This window comes from Chironomus tepperi, unplaced genomic scaffold (assembly GCF_022539635.2).
Source record: "Chironomus tepperi strain 1889 unplaced genomic scaffold, CSIRO-AGI_Ctep_v1 contig_309, whole genome shotgun sequence".
NCBI lineage: Eukaryota > Metazoa > Arthropoda > Insecta > Diptera > Chironomidae > Chironomus > Chironomus tepperi.
Genome location: NW_027226431.1, coordinates 1,676,350 through 1,695,233, shown reverse-complemented (window position 1 = coordinate 1,695,233; position 18,884 = coordinate 1,676,350). Strand labels below are relative to the sequence as shown.

Genomic DNA, 18,884 nt, shown 5'->3' with positions numbered 1-18,884 from the left:
GACGAAGAAGAAGAAGACAAACCAAAACTAATTAATTAAAACCAGGACAAACTGATCATGATACTCAAACATTCTCAAGCTATAGTCACGCTTTAAAAACCTGTGAAGGAGAAAATTTGTCTGAGATTTTTCATTTATTTTCAAGATGAAAATAAAAATGAAGATAATAAGAAAAAGAATTTTTTTTTATATATATTTTAATATAGTAACAAACGGCAGTTGGAAGATTAAAATGACAGTGGTAGTAGCATGCGAATGATCGCGCACGTTTATAAATCATTTTATATAGTGAGTAAAAAAAAATCTAAATCATTAAAATTTAATTTTGACGACACATAAAAGTCGCATTTTTATGCTCCGCATGAGTTTATTTTATGATTCCGCTTATAATTTTTTTTTTTTTTTGTTTTGCTTCATTCTATCGGGAATGATGTCAAATTGAGACGAAATTAAGATGAAAGGAAGGCTTCTGATGTAAGAAGCCATTAAATGTCTAATAAAAGTGTGTAAATTTATAGAAAGTTTATCATAAAATGACGTTGATTGTGAAATACAGATGGGCTTTGACTAAATAATGCTCAAAAAAAATTCTCGAAGATCACGTGGAAATTGAAAGATATTTTGTGAGAGGATATGACACTTTAAAATGCGAAATATACATCTAAAACTCATTTGACATAGACATTCAGAAATGTTTCGTCACAAGTGACGTCAAGAGGGTAGCGCACTGTCTAAGTAGCTTGTAAATTGTGAATGAAACAAAGGCGAATAACATTAAGCTTGGGGGCGGGCGTTAAAACATTGCAAATTTGTGTAGGAAACTCAACGTAGTCCAAAATGTGACGAAAAGTCGATTTAGTCCAAATATGACGCAAGTGAATACTGAATGGGGGTTCCATTGAAGATTTGCCTTTTAATTGCAATGAGCCTTATAAAACAAAAATGGTTGACTAGAACCGATGTCTTGGAATAAGAATATTTAATGCTGCAAACCGGCTACTTCCTTACTTGGTTTAGTCGTAAGATCTTGAATAATTTAAAGAAATTAAGATGGAACATTTAACCGAAAAAGTAAGTTTCTTAACAATTTAATCTAAGTGGGAATCGAACATGCGCGATCTTTTGTTATTCTGCCATATGCTCATCCTACTATCGAAGGCTGATCATAAGGTTGACAGAATACAAATTGTATCTTTAGTATCATGGATTAATGCGACTTTAGTTAAAAATCTCCAAGACTAATGCTGAATGGGAATCCATTCAAAAAATGTCATTTAATAAGACCAGAACGACATTCAAATTTTATATGGAGTCAAGTCAACTCTAGTCAAATTTTCTATATAAAATTATTGGAACGGGATTACTATAATGACCTTTCAACGTGTGACTGAAGTACCACGGCATGAAGTGTCCGATTGCTCTGAAACTTTGTCAGAATTAAGTCCATATTGTGTACATTTGCGTCCACCAAAAATCGGTATATCATTGAAAGAGCAGAAGTAAGGAGGATACAGAAAATGTATAACTTATATGTGGAACTTTGCCATATAGTCGGAAAACCCCTGATAGCTCAGTAGTTAGAGCATGCGACCAGATAGCGTTGGACACTGGGTTCGAGTCCCAATCGGGCTCCCGTTATTCGGAATTATAATTTTCTTGTTAGATCAGTAATAATCCGAATAGAGTTTGAGGTTCCAAAATGAGAGTCACTAACGCTAACAGATATATAGAGTGCTTTTGGGTGCCATACTGGTCCTACTGCATCATTTGAAAGCATGCTGGATGCCTGTCACAAACATCTCATATCAAAATTTCCCATCATTTATGAATGACTCATAATAGAAATTATGAAAAACTAGTTCCTTGATTTTCTTCTTACGTCAAAAAATTTTCATTTACATTCTAGATGAAAACCGTAACCGAGAGACACATCTCAGGTTATTCGCTCAAAGCAACTAGCTAAAAATAAAGAATCATCTCAAGTGTTTATGAAAAATTGATCATTTTGCTTATTCGAGCTCGATGTTATTTATGCTTCTCTCAATATTTCACATGTATATTCGTGCATCACTCATCGATTTCTTTCCTTTTCTACCTTCTTGCCTCTCTCGACGAAAAAAAAGATTTTTTTGCACTTCGTTTCACGTTAATAGATTGAGATGAATGGAATATCCGTTTCAAGGGTGGATGAAAAAAGAGAGACGAGCAGGGTGATAAATTATAGACAATCGATATTGAATGAAGTGCCAATTTATATCATTTTCACACATTAAAAGATGAAAATCATCTCGAATGTTGATGAAAAGCAAAATCAAATAAATATAAAACTGATGATCATCACTTACTTGCATGAATACTCATTTAATGTTTCAATTATTAAACATGTGCCACCGTTCCAACAGTAGCCTTCTGAGAAATCTGCCGGACATTCTTTCACTCCTTCTTCACTTGGCACTGAAATTAATTTTAGAAATAATAAATTTATTAGACACTTGTTTTATTTATTTTTTTATGGGAAATTTTGTTTTTTGGTCGTTTTTTATGGACTTGATTGATTTGAATATTTTTCTTGAGAGATCCCGGATCTTTGAGAGTGACGGAGTGACGGAGTGTGGACATCTTGATGCTAATAAGGCGTATTGAAATGTAGTTTAGAGTGGGTCGGATAAGATTCGAACTCTCAAGTTCATGAATCAAATCTAAATTTAGATCATTGTCCCCCTTAGGCTACCGGTTCATGCAGAACACTTTCGGATACTACGCTAATATTGCTAATATATATGCATCATTCCTGAACGGGCTTTTTTTAAGGATAGTCAAATCATACCTATCGGATTGATTATTTTTCTAGTTCATTTATTACCCCAATTTAATCATCCAAGCTTTACACCTCTTATTCAAGTCTTACACTCCACTTATGAGATTCAAACCTTTTATTTGCTTCTCAAACCCGTTTTACGAATTTCAGGCTACCTTAACTAAGACTTAGGCTACCTTAATTAAATCTTAGAATACCTTACTTGAGTCTCAGATTACCTTAGTTAAGTCTCAGACTAACTCAGCAAAGTTTCAGGCTACCTCAGTAAAATTTTTGGCTATCTTAGTTGAGTTTCAGGCTCTTTTTGCTCAGTTTCATAGCAATCTTGAGTCTCAGGATACCTAAACTAAGTATCGAATGACATTTAGTCTCTGAAGTTACCTTAGTTCAGTATCAGATCACAATAAGTCTCAGGTTACCTTAATTTAGTTTCAGGCTTTTCTAAGTTTCAAACAGCTAAGTTTCAAACCATTATCCTGGACTTAAACCCTTCGACCAAGTTCCCGGCAACCTCATCTGAGTTTCAACCCTTTTATCCAAACCTCAGATCACTTAAATAACTGAAGACTTCATGATTAAACGATCCCATTGAAAACAGAATATCACTTAAATAATTGTAATAACTCACCCGTTCTATTGGTTGTTGATGAAGAATGTTTAACAATTAATGTTGTAAATTTGGAAACTGGCTTTTTAGTCAATTTATTTTTGGCTCTACATTCATATTTTCCACTATCAGCTGCAGAAAGATTTTTAATTATGAGATCAGATCTTCGCCTAGAAATAAAGAATTAAGAGATTCACATTTCAATCATTGCCGAACATTAGTGAAACAGTTTTAGTGGTTGTGGATGATTTTTTATCGTGAAATGAGGATGGACTGATGGATGTGGAATTTCCTGGTGATTTAAGCAAGATCAAGTGATGGTATGAGGAAATTATTAGAGAATGTCTCATCCTGCAGTACTAAATCTAGGATTTTGGTACTTAAATGCTGTAAATTACAAAATTAAAGGTTTACTCACCGCGAATGGACGAATTCAAATTTTGTTCTATTCCTATTAATCGATCGACCGTTAAAGAACCACGTCACTTTTGGAAATGGTTCTCCATTTACTCTACATATAATTCTCGCTTTTCGCTTATCCTCATTAACAGTCAAATTAGGTGATATTGATTCTATTGAAGCAACTTTACCTGTAAACAAAAGAAAAGAGAAAGATGATTTAGATCATGTTACAATGTGCGCAGCATCAACATGAGAGAGAGAGAGAGAGAAATAAATGAAAAATCATTAAAAGATCACAGGCAAGGAATGATTTTTGTGAGATGAAAAAAAAGGTGAATGGAATAGAAACATAAACATCTCGCAAATGAAAAACGTTTTTCGATTTTTCATCGTCATTGCGTTGAGTTTTTAACTGCATGTTTTTATAGTGAAATGATACTTTTAAGTGGATTTTGTTTGGCTGTCTGATTGCCGGCTTAACTACGTAGAGTGGACAAAAATAAAGTTAGAATTAGTCATCAACTGGACATTAAACTGCCATCAACTAGTTATAATGTGTTTTTGTCCGCTCGGGTACAGAATTGGGTGAAAAATTGGGGTTTATGATAAAAAAACTGTACAACCCCTTTTTAAATATTTTTTAACCGTTATTTTTCAAATAGATTTTGACCGTTAATTTCTAAGATTCGTCCCCAAATAGCAAATTGGTTAAACGATCAAAATTCCAGCCACAAATCGACTTGACTCTAAATCAAACATGGCGTAGTGGTGTTGAATTTCGGAACAATTAGCCGACTTGTGCAATTTGGAGTCTAAACACTGCAAGCCTGCGTTTTGTGCATTTATTAGTTTTTTAGACGGCAATATTCAATAAGGTTCGATCAAGAACGGCAGTTTTCGTATCTAAACTGCAGTAAATGCAGGCTTGCAGTTTTCGACTAAACCATGTATATCGTCTCCGGCTGTAAACCTGCAACTTTCCTTTTAACCACTTTTTGACCGTTAAATTTCAAAAATATTTTGACCGTTATTTTTCTAATTATTACAAAAAGTCATTTTCTGCTTCAATTTTGTGCAGTTTAATGCGCTTTCATTAGCTCACAGATCAAATTCCATCCTAACAACCACCTTCTCCCTTCAACTTGCTTAATTTTCAAAAAATGAGCTAAGAAAAGTTTGAAAAAATCATTTCTGATAGTCGCCGTTTTCACTTTACGAGGTCTCTCGATGCTCATTAAATTTCTTTTTTATTTTTCACGTTCGCGACAGAAAAATAAGTAATGCTACGGACATGATGTAACATGTGTTTTCCACCTCGAATGATATTCTCATCTTTTGCGTATGATTAATCAAACGATCATTTTTCTACTATTAGAAACTGTCTCCGTTGTGCGTGCTTATGCGTAATTTTTTCTTTTCATTTTGGTACAGAAAAGTTGAATGATCGCCCATCGTGCAAAATGTGCGTATTTCACATGCGAAAACGTGTGCTATAAATTTCTATCTGGATTTATCTTGTTGATGTTTTTGTTTAATGATGTTTTCGTGTTTTTCATTTTGTGAACACAAATATTATAAAAAAGTATCAAAATTTCTTTCACACTAATCATCCGTGATGCGCAGTCAGAAGTGCTTGTTTATTTGATATTATAAATCATGTTGGAAAGGGTTCAAAATGTTGATAAAATAATCGTAATTTTTTACATAATTGAGATTATTTTATTAAGCCTCCGTGGGAGCTTTTTTGAATATCTTTTTTTTGTGTGTGATTTACATGACTTGAAAGAAGGAAGACACAGAAATAAGAATTTTTGTGCCTGTCGCTTAAATTCATTTTAATTTAAATTTTCATTGAAAAGAATCGCAATGATCATAAATTTGTTGTAGTCAAGAGAAACTTAATGTTTTGTGCTTAGACTTCCTCAATAAAATAGTTTTGAATAATTTTTGCATGTGCTGATTCAAGATTATTATGGGGTTTTTGAAGGCTTCGGTGGTTCTTTATGAATTGTAAAATTTTAACATGAATTCTGATTTCTAGGTGTAGATTAGCGGTCGTTGACTCTAAATAGCATAAGTCAGTTAAATGGTCCATAATCCGGTGCCAGAAGGCTGGCGTGACTCTGACATGATGTCGGATTAAAACTGAATTTTAAGCGAATCCGGCACCAAATCAGAATTACTGCAAGGGTTTTCCGAAGTCTCTGTCTCTATAAATTCTCTAGAGCGAGACTACCCATGAAGTCTTATTCTGGATCTCGGCATCGGGAACCCTTAGTTACTGCTAATCGGGTTACTTCATTTTATGTATCTACATCCTTGTGATTTAAGTTTTCAATACCGATATTGTAATGTCTACTTGTGTTATCTGATCAGAGTCTGAACAGGGTATAGACCAATATTTAGGCAATTCTGCCAATTTGACCGGAAAGTCTTTATGGCAAACCGGATATTTGTATCATTCTGTTTGTGAGTGCGTGGGTTCGATTCCTTTCAGAAGCAGGTGTCTAAATCATTATAAGTGTTGATGTGACAAAGATATGGACAATGTTAACGACATTTAAGTATTTACATGTGATTCAGTAGATTTTCAATTCAGAAACTAGGGTTGCATAGTCGGAAATGTTCAAAAAGCAATATTGTAAAATTATTTCCCAAGAGAGCAATCTTATGAAGCTATTAAAGCCATCAATGACGTAGTTAAGGAAAAAAATCGACTAGAGCATGGCCTAAGTGACCAATACTCTTGCTATATCTTGCAATTCTTGTTTTGTTCAGATCTGAGAAAAAATTTTTAACTTTAAGCCATGGGGAGCTGGTTTTCGAACTTTACATACTTAAAAGAAATGTTTTATATTCCTTAAAGAAGAAATTATTGTTGTCCAATTTGAACTTTTGCAGTTCGAACTTCCAAAGTTCGGCCAATTTAATTTTGCTTGATAACTTAGAGTACAAGAATCCATTAGAACTATACATCAAGTGGACATTTACTTGCCATTTTCTAGTTATAACTTATCAGCATGTCTCTTAGCTGATCCTCATAAGAATCTAACAACATTAAATCACATCAAAATCTCCTCCATTCAAAATATAATTCACATTTAACCTCAACTTAATCGGCATGCTTCCCATAAATCCATAAATTCCCATCATAAAGTCCTTCAAAAGTGTTATAGAAATAGAATTACGGAGAGCACACTTTCGACCTTTAAATTTTAAAAATTATGAGAATCAATAAAAATTAGGAATACATCATAAATATTCCAACAAAGTATTTAAATATTATGAAAAAGCATGTGATTGTTGACGATTGTATTAGTGTCTCTCAGACACGACGATCGCCTTCAAAATAAAATAAAATAAAGTCACACAGTCACTTATTTATGGTGACTCATACTGATGCTCATAGTTTTTCATCCTACTTCTCATTTTCTCAATTTTTTTTTTGTGAATGAGTCTATTTATTCCTCAGACCGAATTTTCTTCTTTTATTTTATGTAATATGTCCGAATAGTAAAAAAAAAGTAGTAAAGAGTCGATGTGTATATAGTTTGACAATCGTTATTTAGTGTACACAACTGAGGATTATTCAGTACACAAATTGGTGAATGAGTGCGGGTGGAACTAAATTATGAGTCGTGAGATCATAACATTATTGGACTCTTTTCACTCAAAAAATAAATATCCATTTCATTTCTCATTAGACTGCAAGTTATTACTTCGACAATACATCGAAAATGTCAAAATGAATTTAATTCACAGAACCTCATTTGCATGCAATAACTTAACTGTACTGAATATTCAAATAAATAAACTTTGCTGTACGATGCGATGTCTTCGTTGTTGTTGATCATGATGAATCAGATGCGAAATAAAATAATCAAGGAAACTCGAATGATTGCTTTTCTTTTTTTAACGACCATGAAGCTCAATATTTAGCAACAATGTATGCTGTATTGGACGAATTTTTTATTTTTAACGTGAAAAAAAAAGTCAAGAAAATATATTCGGAAAATAAAAAATTGCACACATGAGTTTTTTTTATCATTCGTCGTGAACTTTTTTCATTTTCTTTTCGCACGATTTAGGTAGTGACATATCGATGTTCTGAGTTTTAAGCTGTTTTCGGTGAATTTTGGGTGATTTTTAAGGTAATTTAACGGATTTTTTGTGTATTTTAGAGGTTAGATTAGTGATGGGCAACTTTTATTTTTTGCGAGACATTCTGGTGGTAAGCTTTGCTGATCAAGCTTATACAGAGCACACGACAAACGGTTCGTGACATTTTCAACATTTTATTGGTGGCATAATTGTGAGTCGCGGCACACAGGTTGCCCACCACTGGGTTAGATCGTTCAAATTTGTGCTTCAAACTCAGAATTATGTTGATTTTGAGACTGTAAATAGCCATGCAAATCTGTCTGCACAATGAATTGCAAGTAATATGCATTTTGATGCAATCAGGGGTAAATTCAGGGGGAAGGATGTCTTTGGGTATCAAGTAAAGCTCGTTTTGATGCAATCAGGGGTTAATCAGGAGGAAGGGGGTCTTTAGGGGTCAATTAAAGTGCATTTTGACGTAAAACTGATTAAGAACTCGTTTGAAACTAATATGGATTGCAATCAGGGGTGAATTAAGGGAGGAGAGAGGAGTTTGGGGTTCAACATCTCCTCCCCAATACATGGATGCAATTAGGGGCCTTTCACTGTCACCCTCGCTCTCTAAAATTGTCTGGATACATCCCTGCATGCAGATTTAGTAGCAATCGTGAATTAGAATAAGCCATAACTCTTATTTAAGCATTAGATTGATCTAAGTTGATCCCTAATCCAAACAATTACAAGCTCTACTTGCTAATTCTCCAAAAGCTTCCCACTAAGCTTATCCCCCGCAACCAAAACATTAACACAAAAGTCTCACTCATAACGTTTAAAAAATTTCAAAACTTTCTTATGTATAGGTTTGGTGATTCATACATAAAACAGCTGATAAGATAAGCAAAAGGTATTCATTTGATAAAAGTTGAAATTCGAAAACATTAAGCCAGCAAATAAAATATTAGTCGTGACTGGAATATTGATAAAGACGCATCAAATGTTGACTTCATTTCTTGGCAATTTGTATGGTCCGGTTGACGTTGGACAAATTTTTGTGATTGCGGGTAAAACCGTTGATGGCGCTAGCATTTTGGAAGTGGATTTAGCAGCAACTAAATATGATCCAACAGACGTTCCGCTGCATATTTCGGTGCAATTTCACAGTGAGACAATTGAAAGGAATTCATTGATTGATGGTGCTTGGGGTGAAGGAGAGACTGTAGAAAATGCAATTGCATCAACAAATCCAATCGTTCCTGGATGGGACTTCCGATTGTGCATATTTACTGGAGATGAAAAGTTTCACATTGCGATCAATGACCAGCCATTTTGCACATACAATCATCGATTGCCATTGGAACTAATCAACGCAATTTCAATAACTGGAGATGTCCAGAAAATCTTTCAAGTTGATCATCGACGAGCATATCCATCGCCATGGCCATTACTACAAGAGGAAATAACACGAAACTCTGGACACTCTTTTGACACGCCCAAAAAATTTTATGTTGGACATGTATTCGTTATCAGTGCGATTCCAAGTGGCAATCCAAATGGCACATTCGTATTGAAATTGCATCATGGATCGTCTGTACGGCAAATGTTTCATTTAAGTGCCAGATTCAATCAACGAAATGTCATTGTCAATTCACAATCGGATTCATTGGAGTAAGTAGCTGCTGGTAGTTCATTTATGACGTCTTACACACTTAATGCTTCTGCATTTTATTGACAAATTGTCTGTCAATAATTGATAGATAGCACATACATATGAAGACATACACAAACACTTTCCAAGGACGTCATAAATGGATTAATGTTTTCAAATTAAGAACTGATATACACAAAAATAATTATTTAGTAAAAATGATTTTAGATGGCGAAAGGATGAGGAAAAGTATGGATTTCCATTTCAACTGGATCAAATGTTTAAGCTTGGTGTGGCTATAACAGAAAATGCTTTTGTTGTTGCTGTGGACGGGAATATTTTCTTCACATATCACTACCGTTTTGGCACTCAATTCTTGGACGTTTTAGCAGGAATTAAATTGAGTCCATTTAATGGATTGCAGCTGGAAGTTCAAGGTGTGGATCATTTTAATACTGGAACAACTAATTGTGAGGGTTTTGAGGCTTATACCCATCCTGATGCTCTTTTGGATTAAATTTTGTGAGGAAGTTGTTGAAATTGTGCAATAATTATGAACAATGTTGAATGTGACATGCTGTATAGATGCTCTTAATAAATTAAATGTTATTGAAATTTGATGAATTTTGATGTAAAGTGGGGTCATGTCCAGGGGGTTTTGGAGTCTTAATCACGCTTTTTGGACTATATTCTTCATTATCTAAATATTGCAAACATTATGTCAACAAGCATTTCTGACAGCACACACGGCTCAGAGTCCAAATAGAGGTAACTAACTTCAATTCCGTTTCTTAGAGTTGAGCAGACTTAAGCGGACTTCGAACGATTGACTTCCAGGACTGACACTTCCCAGAAGCACAATGTGGTCACTAGGAAGTTGCTTCATGACCGTGTTAACAGCAAGAAACGTAAGGGTGCACTGACACCACCATGACGTCTGTTATTGGTCCATTTCTACAGCGAAATATGGAATTTGCAGTCTCATGCTGTTCAGGAACAATATTTGAAATTTGCCATTTCCCTCCCAACTCAGTTCCACTCATCACACATTGTGTGAAGCAATTCTGTTAAGCTACTTACAGTCAATACTTAACGTATACAATTATGAACTTCTAGATGAGCACATAATGAATGAGTGACAGTAGATCTGTGACTTTTCACGGTGCTGTCTTGATGACTCGTATGGTAGGCACCCGCAAAGTATTATTTACTATCGACTACGTCGTTGCTTTGGTTTCATCTTAATATTTTTTTTCTTCTGTTTCGTTCATTTTCATTTTATTTATTTATTTAGGAAAATATAGGTCAACGCTTTTAAAAGACATTTCGTATTTACTTCTGTTATTCATTTCTTTTCGGGGTGATCGCAATTTTCTTTAAAAGAAATTAAAAACAATCTTTTTTTTTATCTTCTTCTTTACATCACGAATCCTCTTGAAATACGCTTGGCACATTTGATGGACCAGATTTCGATATAGACGAGCATCATAAAAAGTTATTCTCGATATGATTTTTTTTTGTTTTATCTTTTCTGCAAAAACTCGCATTTAATACGCAATAAATTTTCTATTATTATAAATAACTGTCACATCTGCATGAATTTCGAATACTGTCTGGCCTGTTCCTCCATCAAAAAAAAAAAGGAACTCAACTACGTAAACACGCACGGAATAATGAATTTTAAATTGTTGCATACAATGAGAGAATTCTAAAATTTTTACACAATTTTTGGGCCTGAGAATATCTAGAAAAGGAATCAAGAAACTTTCTAACTGTACAATTCTTATTATTTTATTTTATTTTCTTATATATTTTGGAAATGCAAGAAAGGGAAAACGGAATTCCAAAAAAGTAACGATAAATGCATGTTTAATAACTTAAATATTTTTCGCATAGTGGGGAATTTTTGTTGCAAAACAAAACAGAGGACAGAAGCGGCCTCAACACAAGAAGGCAAGAAGGAGAATTGCAAAAAGAACACAATCGATCGCTTTTTGAATTTTAAAGAGACACACAACACACATGCCGTCATCAAAAGAGTTGAAAACAATCAAAATTATATATAACACACACAATTCTATTACAGGTGATTCTCTATTGATTTTGTTGACTCATGGAAGATGGAATTTGGTTTTGAGTGGAATTGAGTTTAGGTTTAATTCTTTCGAGCTCAGTTTTCAATAGTTAAGTACTATCCAGATCTATGAAAACTACATTGAATAATATTAAGCTTAATTAGAACTATATTCAGGTATTTTGGTTTCAATAAGGTCCAATTCAACAGATTCAGAGTTAATTCTTTGTTTTTCAGCTTATTTAAACAAAGTTCAGAGATATTTAGTTCAATAGAATCTATTCAGCTGATTCTAATGTGCAAAATGCTGCTGAACTTAATTTAAATAAGCTAAATAACACTTAAAAGCATTATTAAGAAACATTACAACAAATTATAACCTAATGCTGCAAAATTCAAACTAAATAAAGTCAATTCAGCTCCATTGCAGCTAATTCAACATTGTACAATACTGCTGAATAAAATTTAGGAGAATAATTTCCTATTCAGTGCTGCTGAACCAAATTTAGTAGTATTCAGCTCGATATTCAGCTCTTTTGAACCAGATTTATTAATATTCAGTATAATAGAACAATATTCTGCTCTACTGAATCAAGTTAAGTAGTTTTCGTCTATTTAGATATATTGTACTAAATTTAGTATTAAGCAAAATAAACCCTAAGTCACTACTATTCAGTTCTCCTAAATGAAGAATAGAGCTATTTAGTTCAGATGAACTTGATTAAGTACAATTCAGCTAAAACAAAATCAATTCAGCACTATTTAGATCAATTAAGCTCAATTCAGTTTAACTAAAGCTAGTTCAGCTCAATTCAGAATAACGGAAGCTAGTTCAGCACTACTCAGCTGAAATTAGCACTGTATTACTATACTGAACTATATTCAGCACTATTCAGCTTATTTTAGCATTGTTTAACTCTTCTAAACTATTTCAGCTCAGCTTAACTCCAGTATAATTCAATCATAAACAACTAAATCAAATGTTTGACACATATATGTCAAAACTCAACCTAATATAATCATAACTATGCGCAATTCAGCACAAACTACATCTAAGCCTGTTGCAATAAAAAATGAAAAGTTTGTAAACATTTCCCCGATTTTTTTCTACGAAACATAACATTGAGTCAGGAGAAAAAAAATATGTTAATATTATTGTGAAAAACTAGACTAAACATACGAAAAAAAAAGTAAATTCCTTGCAAAAAGTCAGAGGAGAGAGACATGACTGTAAATAAGAAAAAAAAGGCACTGAGGACAACTAAAAACGTAAGCACAAAAGAAATGATTGTTTAAAAATACAAATCGTGAAAATTTAAAAACAGTTTTACAGAATGGGATAAATACATAAATGGTTGCACTATATTTGGCATAGAAGGTCTTCTGTGTGAGAGATTTTTGACTCTCGGGACTCTCTTCGTATATATATATACATGTAATAAAATGCAATGTACCATGCTGTATGCGTTGTCGCCATGCCGCCTTAAAAAAAAAGCTTTAAAAATCCAAATTCATCAACAACATTTTTTGGGGACAGCATAAAAATCGCTACCAAAAATTACACAATGCAGTTTTATTTCATTTTATTTTTGATACTTTTTCCACGGTACTTTTTGGACTTGATGCATATATATATGTATGTATGATAATAACTTGAACATATCGATCTATCTCTCACGATCGACAATCGAAACAAATTCATTATTTTTTCCTCAAAAGGGAATCCGATGTCTGGGAGCATTTTGCAGTTTCTTTCTTTTCCTTTTTTTTAACTCTTTCTCACTCACTTCATTTCGGCTGTTAACTCGTCAATAATTTTTTGGGAAAAGTCTCGACGCGTCATTTTCATGCAATGACAATGAAGGATGAATTCCCAATCATTTCTATGGGTTTTTTTTTGGTTGTACTTTTTGGCTTTATCTTTTTTGAGTATACAAATACTGGCGGTAATTTCTTTTCTTTTGAAACAAAATAAAAGATTTTTTTTAAGTGCAATTCTTGGAAATTTACTGCGCGCTTCTGCTTTCATTTTGTCTTGATTACAATTTTTGAGAAAATGATTAATGATTTATGAGGAAAATTTATTGGGGATTTGACTGCAATTTCTTAATTTTAATTTCATACAGAGTTGCAAAACAGGTGCCTGTGATAGTACAAATTCTTGATAATTTGTATATTTATTACATTCTTAAGGTTTTCTAAGAAAGACCTTTCACAGGCACCTGATTTGCAAACTCTGATTTCATCCAAATTTTCATTTTAATTTAAAATTTAAAAAAAGCATCGTAAGCTAGGATGAAGTTACTCTAAAGGAACATTTTCGTCAAAAGGATTTTGGGCAATTATGTGCCTCTGTGGAGTATTCAACAAGTTACTTAACTCGAATTTCGAGTAGATTGGCTCAAAAGGTGGAAGGTTCAAATCCTTACTTATTAACTCTAATTGTACGGATCAATGACCTTGTTCGAATCCTACTAATTCCGAAATCTTGATTTACAAGAATGACTACTTAATGTACACGAGATTGAGACGAAATTGGAACTCTAGGAAACGATGGATTTAAGAAAGACGTCAGAAACATAAAATAGTATGATGACAAATATAGGACCGAGTACTACTTTACAAATAGAATATTGATAGAACGGACCTGGAAAGTTACAAACTCATACCAGATTAAAATGCGAAAGACTAAATTTGTTTAAATCCTATGAAGGTAACGTCGACAAGCTTGTCGATAGAGATAGTATTGCTCTTGGTATCCGAAATTAGCAAGTGGAAGCTAGAGCCAGCTTCAGGCGAATCCTGTGGGAGGTCATGGATCACAAATGATCTGTACGACCAGCGAAGTAAGTAAGTAAGTAACGTCGACAAATAAATACAATCAGCTCCCTTAAGCAAGAGATCCCACTCAAGTAATCAGATCCCTTCCTCAAAGAACTGTTGACTATATTCCTGTCTTTAGTGTCAATTTTAGTTAATTAGCTCTAGTCAATCACCCATTTGACAACTCAATTATAAAAATAGTAATTAATTTACTGATATTAAACTGACTGCCCTTTCCAAAATGCGCTTCAGCCACAAACCCTTCCATCCTTATCAAATTCAAAAGAGAAATAAGAGAAATTGACAATAAAAAGAACCTTTTGGTTTTCATATAAAAATTACCTCGAAATGAAACATTAAATGTAGATTTTCTATGATGCGAAAAATGAGTGTTCAAATCAACGTGATGCGAAGTGAGTGAGTGAGTAAGATGGCAAAAAAGTTGGCAAGCCGTCTCGACTAAAAAAAGAGATTTTATATATATATTTTATATTCGTATACGCTCGATCACATTGAGTCCAACTGCATGAGTAATTTTGCTTAATTTTCAAAATTTAAATCAGTCCGAATGTGCAAAAAAAAGAAGAAAAAAAAGGCGATCTCAAAGACAATAAATTTATATCAGTGACTAATAACAGTGAACTTCTTTTTTTTATCGTATGAAAATGTCTCTCTGTTGCCGCCGACTAATTTTTCTTATTTTTTTTTGTTTCGTGTAAACACATTTTTCACACACGTAACTCACTCGGGTTTGATAATTGATGCCAAACGAGAGACAGTTTAGTTATACGATAACATGTAAATAATATAATAAAACTGATTTTTAATAAACATATGTGGATATAAGAATTAGATTCAATGTCATAGATGTCAAAATATGTTTAATGATGTCCGATGTCCGAGCGACACATATGAAGAAGGCATAGCTAAGCTCCTTAGCCATGCAGTCATTAAGTACACCATGGAGCTAAGCCATTAAGTCTACCATGGAGCTTAGTCAAGTAGCCTTTAATTCCTCCATAGAACTTAGCCATTCAGCCATAAAATTCGCCTTAGAGCTTAACTAAGTAGCGATTAAGTCCGCAATAGAGCTAAGTCCTGCAGCCATTAAGTCCGCCATGCAGCCACAGACAAGAATGAAGAAGGCTTTATCATGGAGCTAAGCCATGCAGCTATTTAGTCCACCATGAAGCTTAACCATCAAGTCTACCATAAAGCCATGCAGCCATTGAGTCCGCCATAGAGCTTAGCCATGCAGCCATTAACTCAGCCATAGAGCCTAGACATGCAACCATTAAGTCCACCATGAACCTTAGCAATGCAGCCACTAAGTCCACCATGGAGCTTATCCATACAGTATTAAGTCCGACATAGAGCTTAGCCATACAGGTATTAAGTCCGACATGGAGCTTAACGATGTAGCCAATAAGTCCGCCATAGAGCTTGATCATGTAACCATTAAGTCCACCATGGAGCTTAGCCATTAAGCCATTAAATTCTATACTAATAATAGTACTAAGCCATGCAGTCCGTCAAACGAAGAAGCCTTCAATTTGCTGTTAATCAAAGAGGTTTAGTTTTCGTTCCTTAAAAGCTCCGCGGTGGACTTTCCTTCATTTTGTGTCGCTCGGGAATGGCAAATGGCTGACAATCTATATGACAATATCGATTTATTTTCCTTTGATTTCTTCTGCCTTCTTAGATCTTTTAGAAGATTTTCAATAAATCAATTTGTTTACCACTTGCGCATCTCATGACTTTATAGACAGTTTTACTTTTTCGTCGAAGTAGACCAGTAGTGAGCAACCTTTTATTTTTAGTGACACACCTTGGTGGTAAGGTCGATCGAAATCGTGCACGGCATACGGTTCATCTAAAGAAAGATCCAGCTTTCGATGAACTGAAAATGCGGCAATGGATTCTCGGAAGTAAGCAAGTAAGTGTACGGTTCATAGGATTTCCGCGAATCCCAGTTTGCTCACCACTGAACTACCCAAAGTAGTCATTGAAGATATCATCGAACCTTCTCAAATGTTTGTCATTTCAGTCGTTGTAATAAATTGTGTTTATTGTTTTGCATTTTCATTTTAACATTATCTTTCTTTTTTAATGACGCTGTGGTGTATGAGGATGGATGTAGAGATGTTTAAATAATTTTTAATGCATATATTCACTTCAAATAAACAGTTGATGACACAGAAAATTATAAACAAAAAAGAGGAATTATTTTAAAAATAAAGAAGAAGAAAACGGAAAAAGAAGCTCTAAATGGACAATGGATATATGATGAGCTATAAAGTACCAATAATATTTATGAATTGATTTTCATTCATAGAGCTTCAAGTGGCTGATAATTATATTTAAATATGGATTAAGTGGAACGTTATTATGGGATATTTATACTCGTGCGGAGATCTTGTGTGAAATGTTCGTTGAAAATGTGAATCACAGATTGATTTATTGTGGGAGGATTTAATTTAATTTTTTTGATTTTTTTCAATGTAAGTTCTTAAAATAAAAAGGGACACATTGTCAAATTGATTCAAGAGTTGAAATTGCATTAGTGTTCTAAGCATGTGCATACATTGAATAGATATGATAACGTATTGTAAAATTCTTAGGTTCAAATCCTAATTTGGAAAAATTGTCAATCTTGATTTGAACTTTAAAAATGCTTTTTTTGTGAAAATCTAACAAATTTTTGAATTGTGACCTTTAATGTTTTAGACCCACTGTCCAGGGGTGTAGCCCCTGAATTGAACCGGAATTATTGATAGTTTAGTAAGCTACCACACAGACTAATCCACTGCTGTCAGTTTTTTTGCTATATTTTATGTCGTTGTTAGTCCAGTCCTTTATACCTTATGTTGATTTCGGGTATATTTCGACTTGGAGCCTAAGTTACTACATAAGGATTTCCACCTAACATTATTGCTGACCGATTCACAAATCTTATACAAATTCTCAGTTTTGGCATCTAGCTAGCATTCCTTCATTACCGTTCTACCTCATGTTGCTTTGATATCGGGTATGGTCGGTTCTAAACCTTATCATCCCTAGTCTGATTGTGGTGATGCCACCCTCCACTAAAAGATGGTTTTACTTTATCCTTTAACGTATTCGTCTCGACATATAGCTCAGACGCCAACAGTGCATTTTGCGATATCAGGAAATACCACGAGAAGGTATACACATGACATTTGGCCAACTTCTGAATCAGACTTCAATTCCTTCCCGATCCCCTCTAATGTATATAATAGAAACTCTCGAATACTTATATCCGACAAATAAGAATCAATTTACAACTTCAAGATCATATAAATGCAATAGACATAACTCGAATTTCAATTACAATTTAATTTATTCTCCATCCATAAAAACGCATAGGAAGTAAAAATAAAAAAAAAAAACTTCAATTAAGAATCTTTACATGCCGATAAAAATCACATTCCATGACTTTTTAATCATAAAAAATTTTCGTGCCTATCTTTTTCATAATTTGCATCATTTCATGACTGCACATCATAACCTGTACTTATTATTTTATTCATAAATTAACGTCTTTTAAATGCAAAAAAAAAAATAAAATTAAAATGTGGATTAAAATTCATGAAAAATCATTTCTTTCATTAAGACCTCTTCATTTTCACATGATTACATTTTCATATTTAAGCAATCAGCACAGTAAGCTAGCAAGTTAAAGGCTGGATGATTAGATCGCTATAGTTTGAAAAAAAAAATCGCACATAAAAGGCATTCCATTTCTCGCGCGAATGATGAATTATAATTACTTAATTGCACGTCTGTTTAATGAATTAAAGTCAAGTTGAATTCTTTTTTTTTTAATCTCCTCACTCACTCTTTCCCGTAGTTTAATCGAAAAACATAGAAACTAAGTTATGCATTAAAGCTATTTTAATAGCGGTCAAATACATAATTCAGGGACATGACTATTTCTATGAAAAAAAAAATGATTTTTTTTTGTCTATTTTCTGGGTGTGCCAATGGGTTGGAATGATTGAAATCTCATGTGATGATGTGGTGGTGATATTGTAGACACCTTGGGGACTAATTTAAATTGCATATCAAGGTGTAGATCGTGTGAATCAATTTAAAGCTTAGTTTTCAGTATTGCAAGCGATTGGGAAGTGCAAATTAAGGGTTTTTGGTACTCTGGGTAGCTGTGGGGGATTATAGATAATTAAGGTAGTTTTAAGGAGAAGTTCAAGGTCCTAAAAACACGCAATTCTATTCTTCTCCACCTTCTTTTGCTAGATTACTGCAATTACATCGGAAACACTCATTTGGCTCAAATATTCCTGTGTATCCACAATCAAATGATTGACAAGCAGGAACCAGTGATAGAGCTTGACTCAGGTGATCATCTATGACAGTGGTGGGCAGCCTGAGTAAC

The 18,884-nt window shown here is 33.7% G+C and overlaps 2 protein-coding genes across 7 annotated transcripts in view; one reads left to right on the top strand and one right to left on the bottom strand.

Annotated features, from left to right (window-relative positions):
• The window catches only part of LOC139092589 (protein vein-like), a 49,989-nt gene that overhangs the window by 15,057 nt on the left and 16,048 nt on the right, over window positions 1-18,884 (bottom strand). For all 5 annotated transcript variants that reach the window (XR_011544607.1, XM_070643058.1, XM_070643056.1 and 2 more), the window contains exons 3-5: window positions 3,844-4,015; window positions 3,447-3,595; window positions 2,346-2,454 (exon numbers count right to left, since the gene is read on the bottom strand). Coding sequence is in view for 4 of the 5 variants with exons in the window: in XM_070643058.1 (XP_070499159.1) it covers window positions 2,346-2,454; window positions 3,447-3,595; window positions 3,844-4,015 (430 nt within the window). In the remaining variant the exon portion in view is untranslated. The remainder of the gene's footprint in view (window positions 1-2,345; window positions 2,455-3,446; window positions 3,596-3,843; window positions 4,016-18,884) is intronic.
• Window positions 7,941-10,188, top strand: LOC139092590 (32 kDa beta-galactoside-binding lectin-like). Of its 2 annotated transcripts, none has more exons than XM_070643059.1 (3): window positions 7,941-7,978; window positions 8,789-9,593; window positions 9,787-10,188. In XM_070643059.1, the coding sequence occupies exons 2-3, from the start codon at window positions 8,923-8,925 to the stop codon at window positions 10,088-10,090; spliced, it is 975 nt and encodes a 324-aa protein (XP_070499160.1). In that variant the 5' UTR covers window positions 7,941-7,978; window positions 8,789-8,922; the 3' UTR covers window positions 10,091-10,188. The 2 variants fall into 2 exon arrangements, with proteins under 2 accessions (XP_070499160.1, XP_070499161.1); XM_070643060.1 differs by having other exon boundaries at window positions 7,958-7,978; window positions 9,802-10,188.

Coding starts and splice junctions, on each gene's coding strand:
- LOC139092590 (XM_070643059.1), top strand. CDS start 8,923: ATGTTGACTTCATTTCTTGGCAATTTGTATGGTCCGGTTGACGTTGGA. Junction 9,594..9,786: donor TCACAATCGGATTCATTGGA/GTAAGTAGCTGC, acceptor ATAATTATTTAG/TAAAAATGATTTTAGATGGC.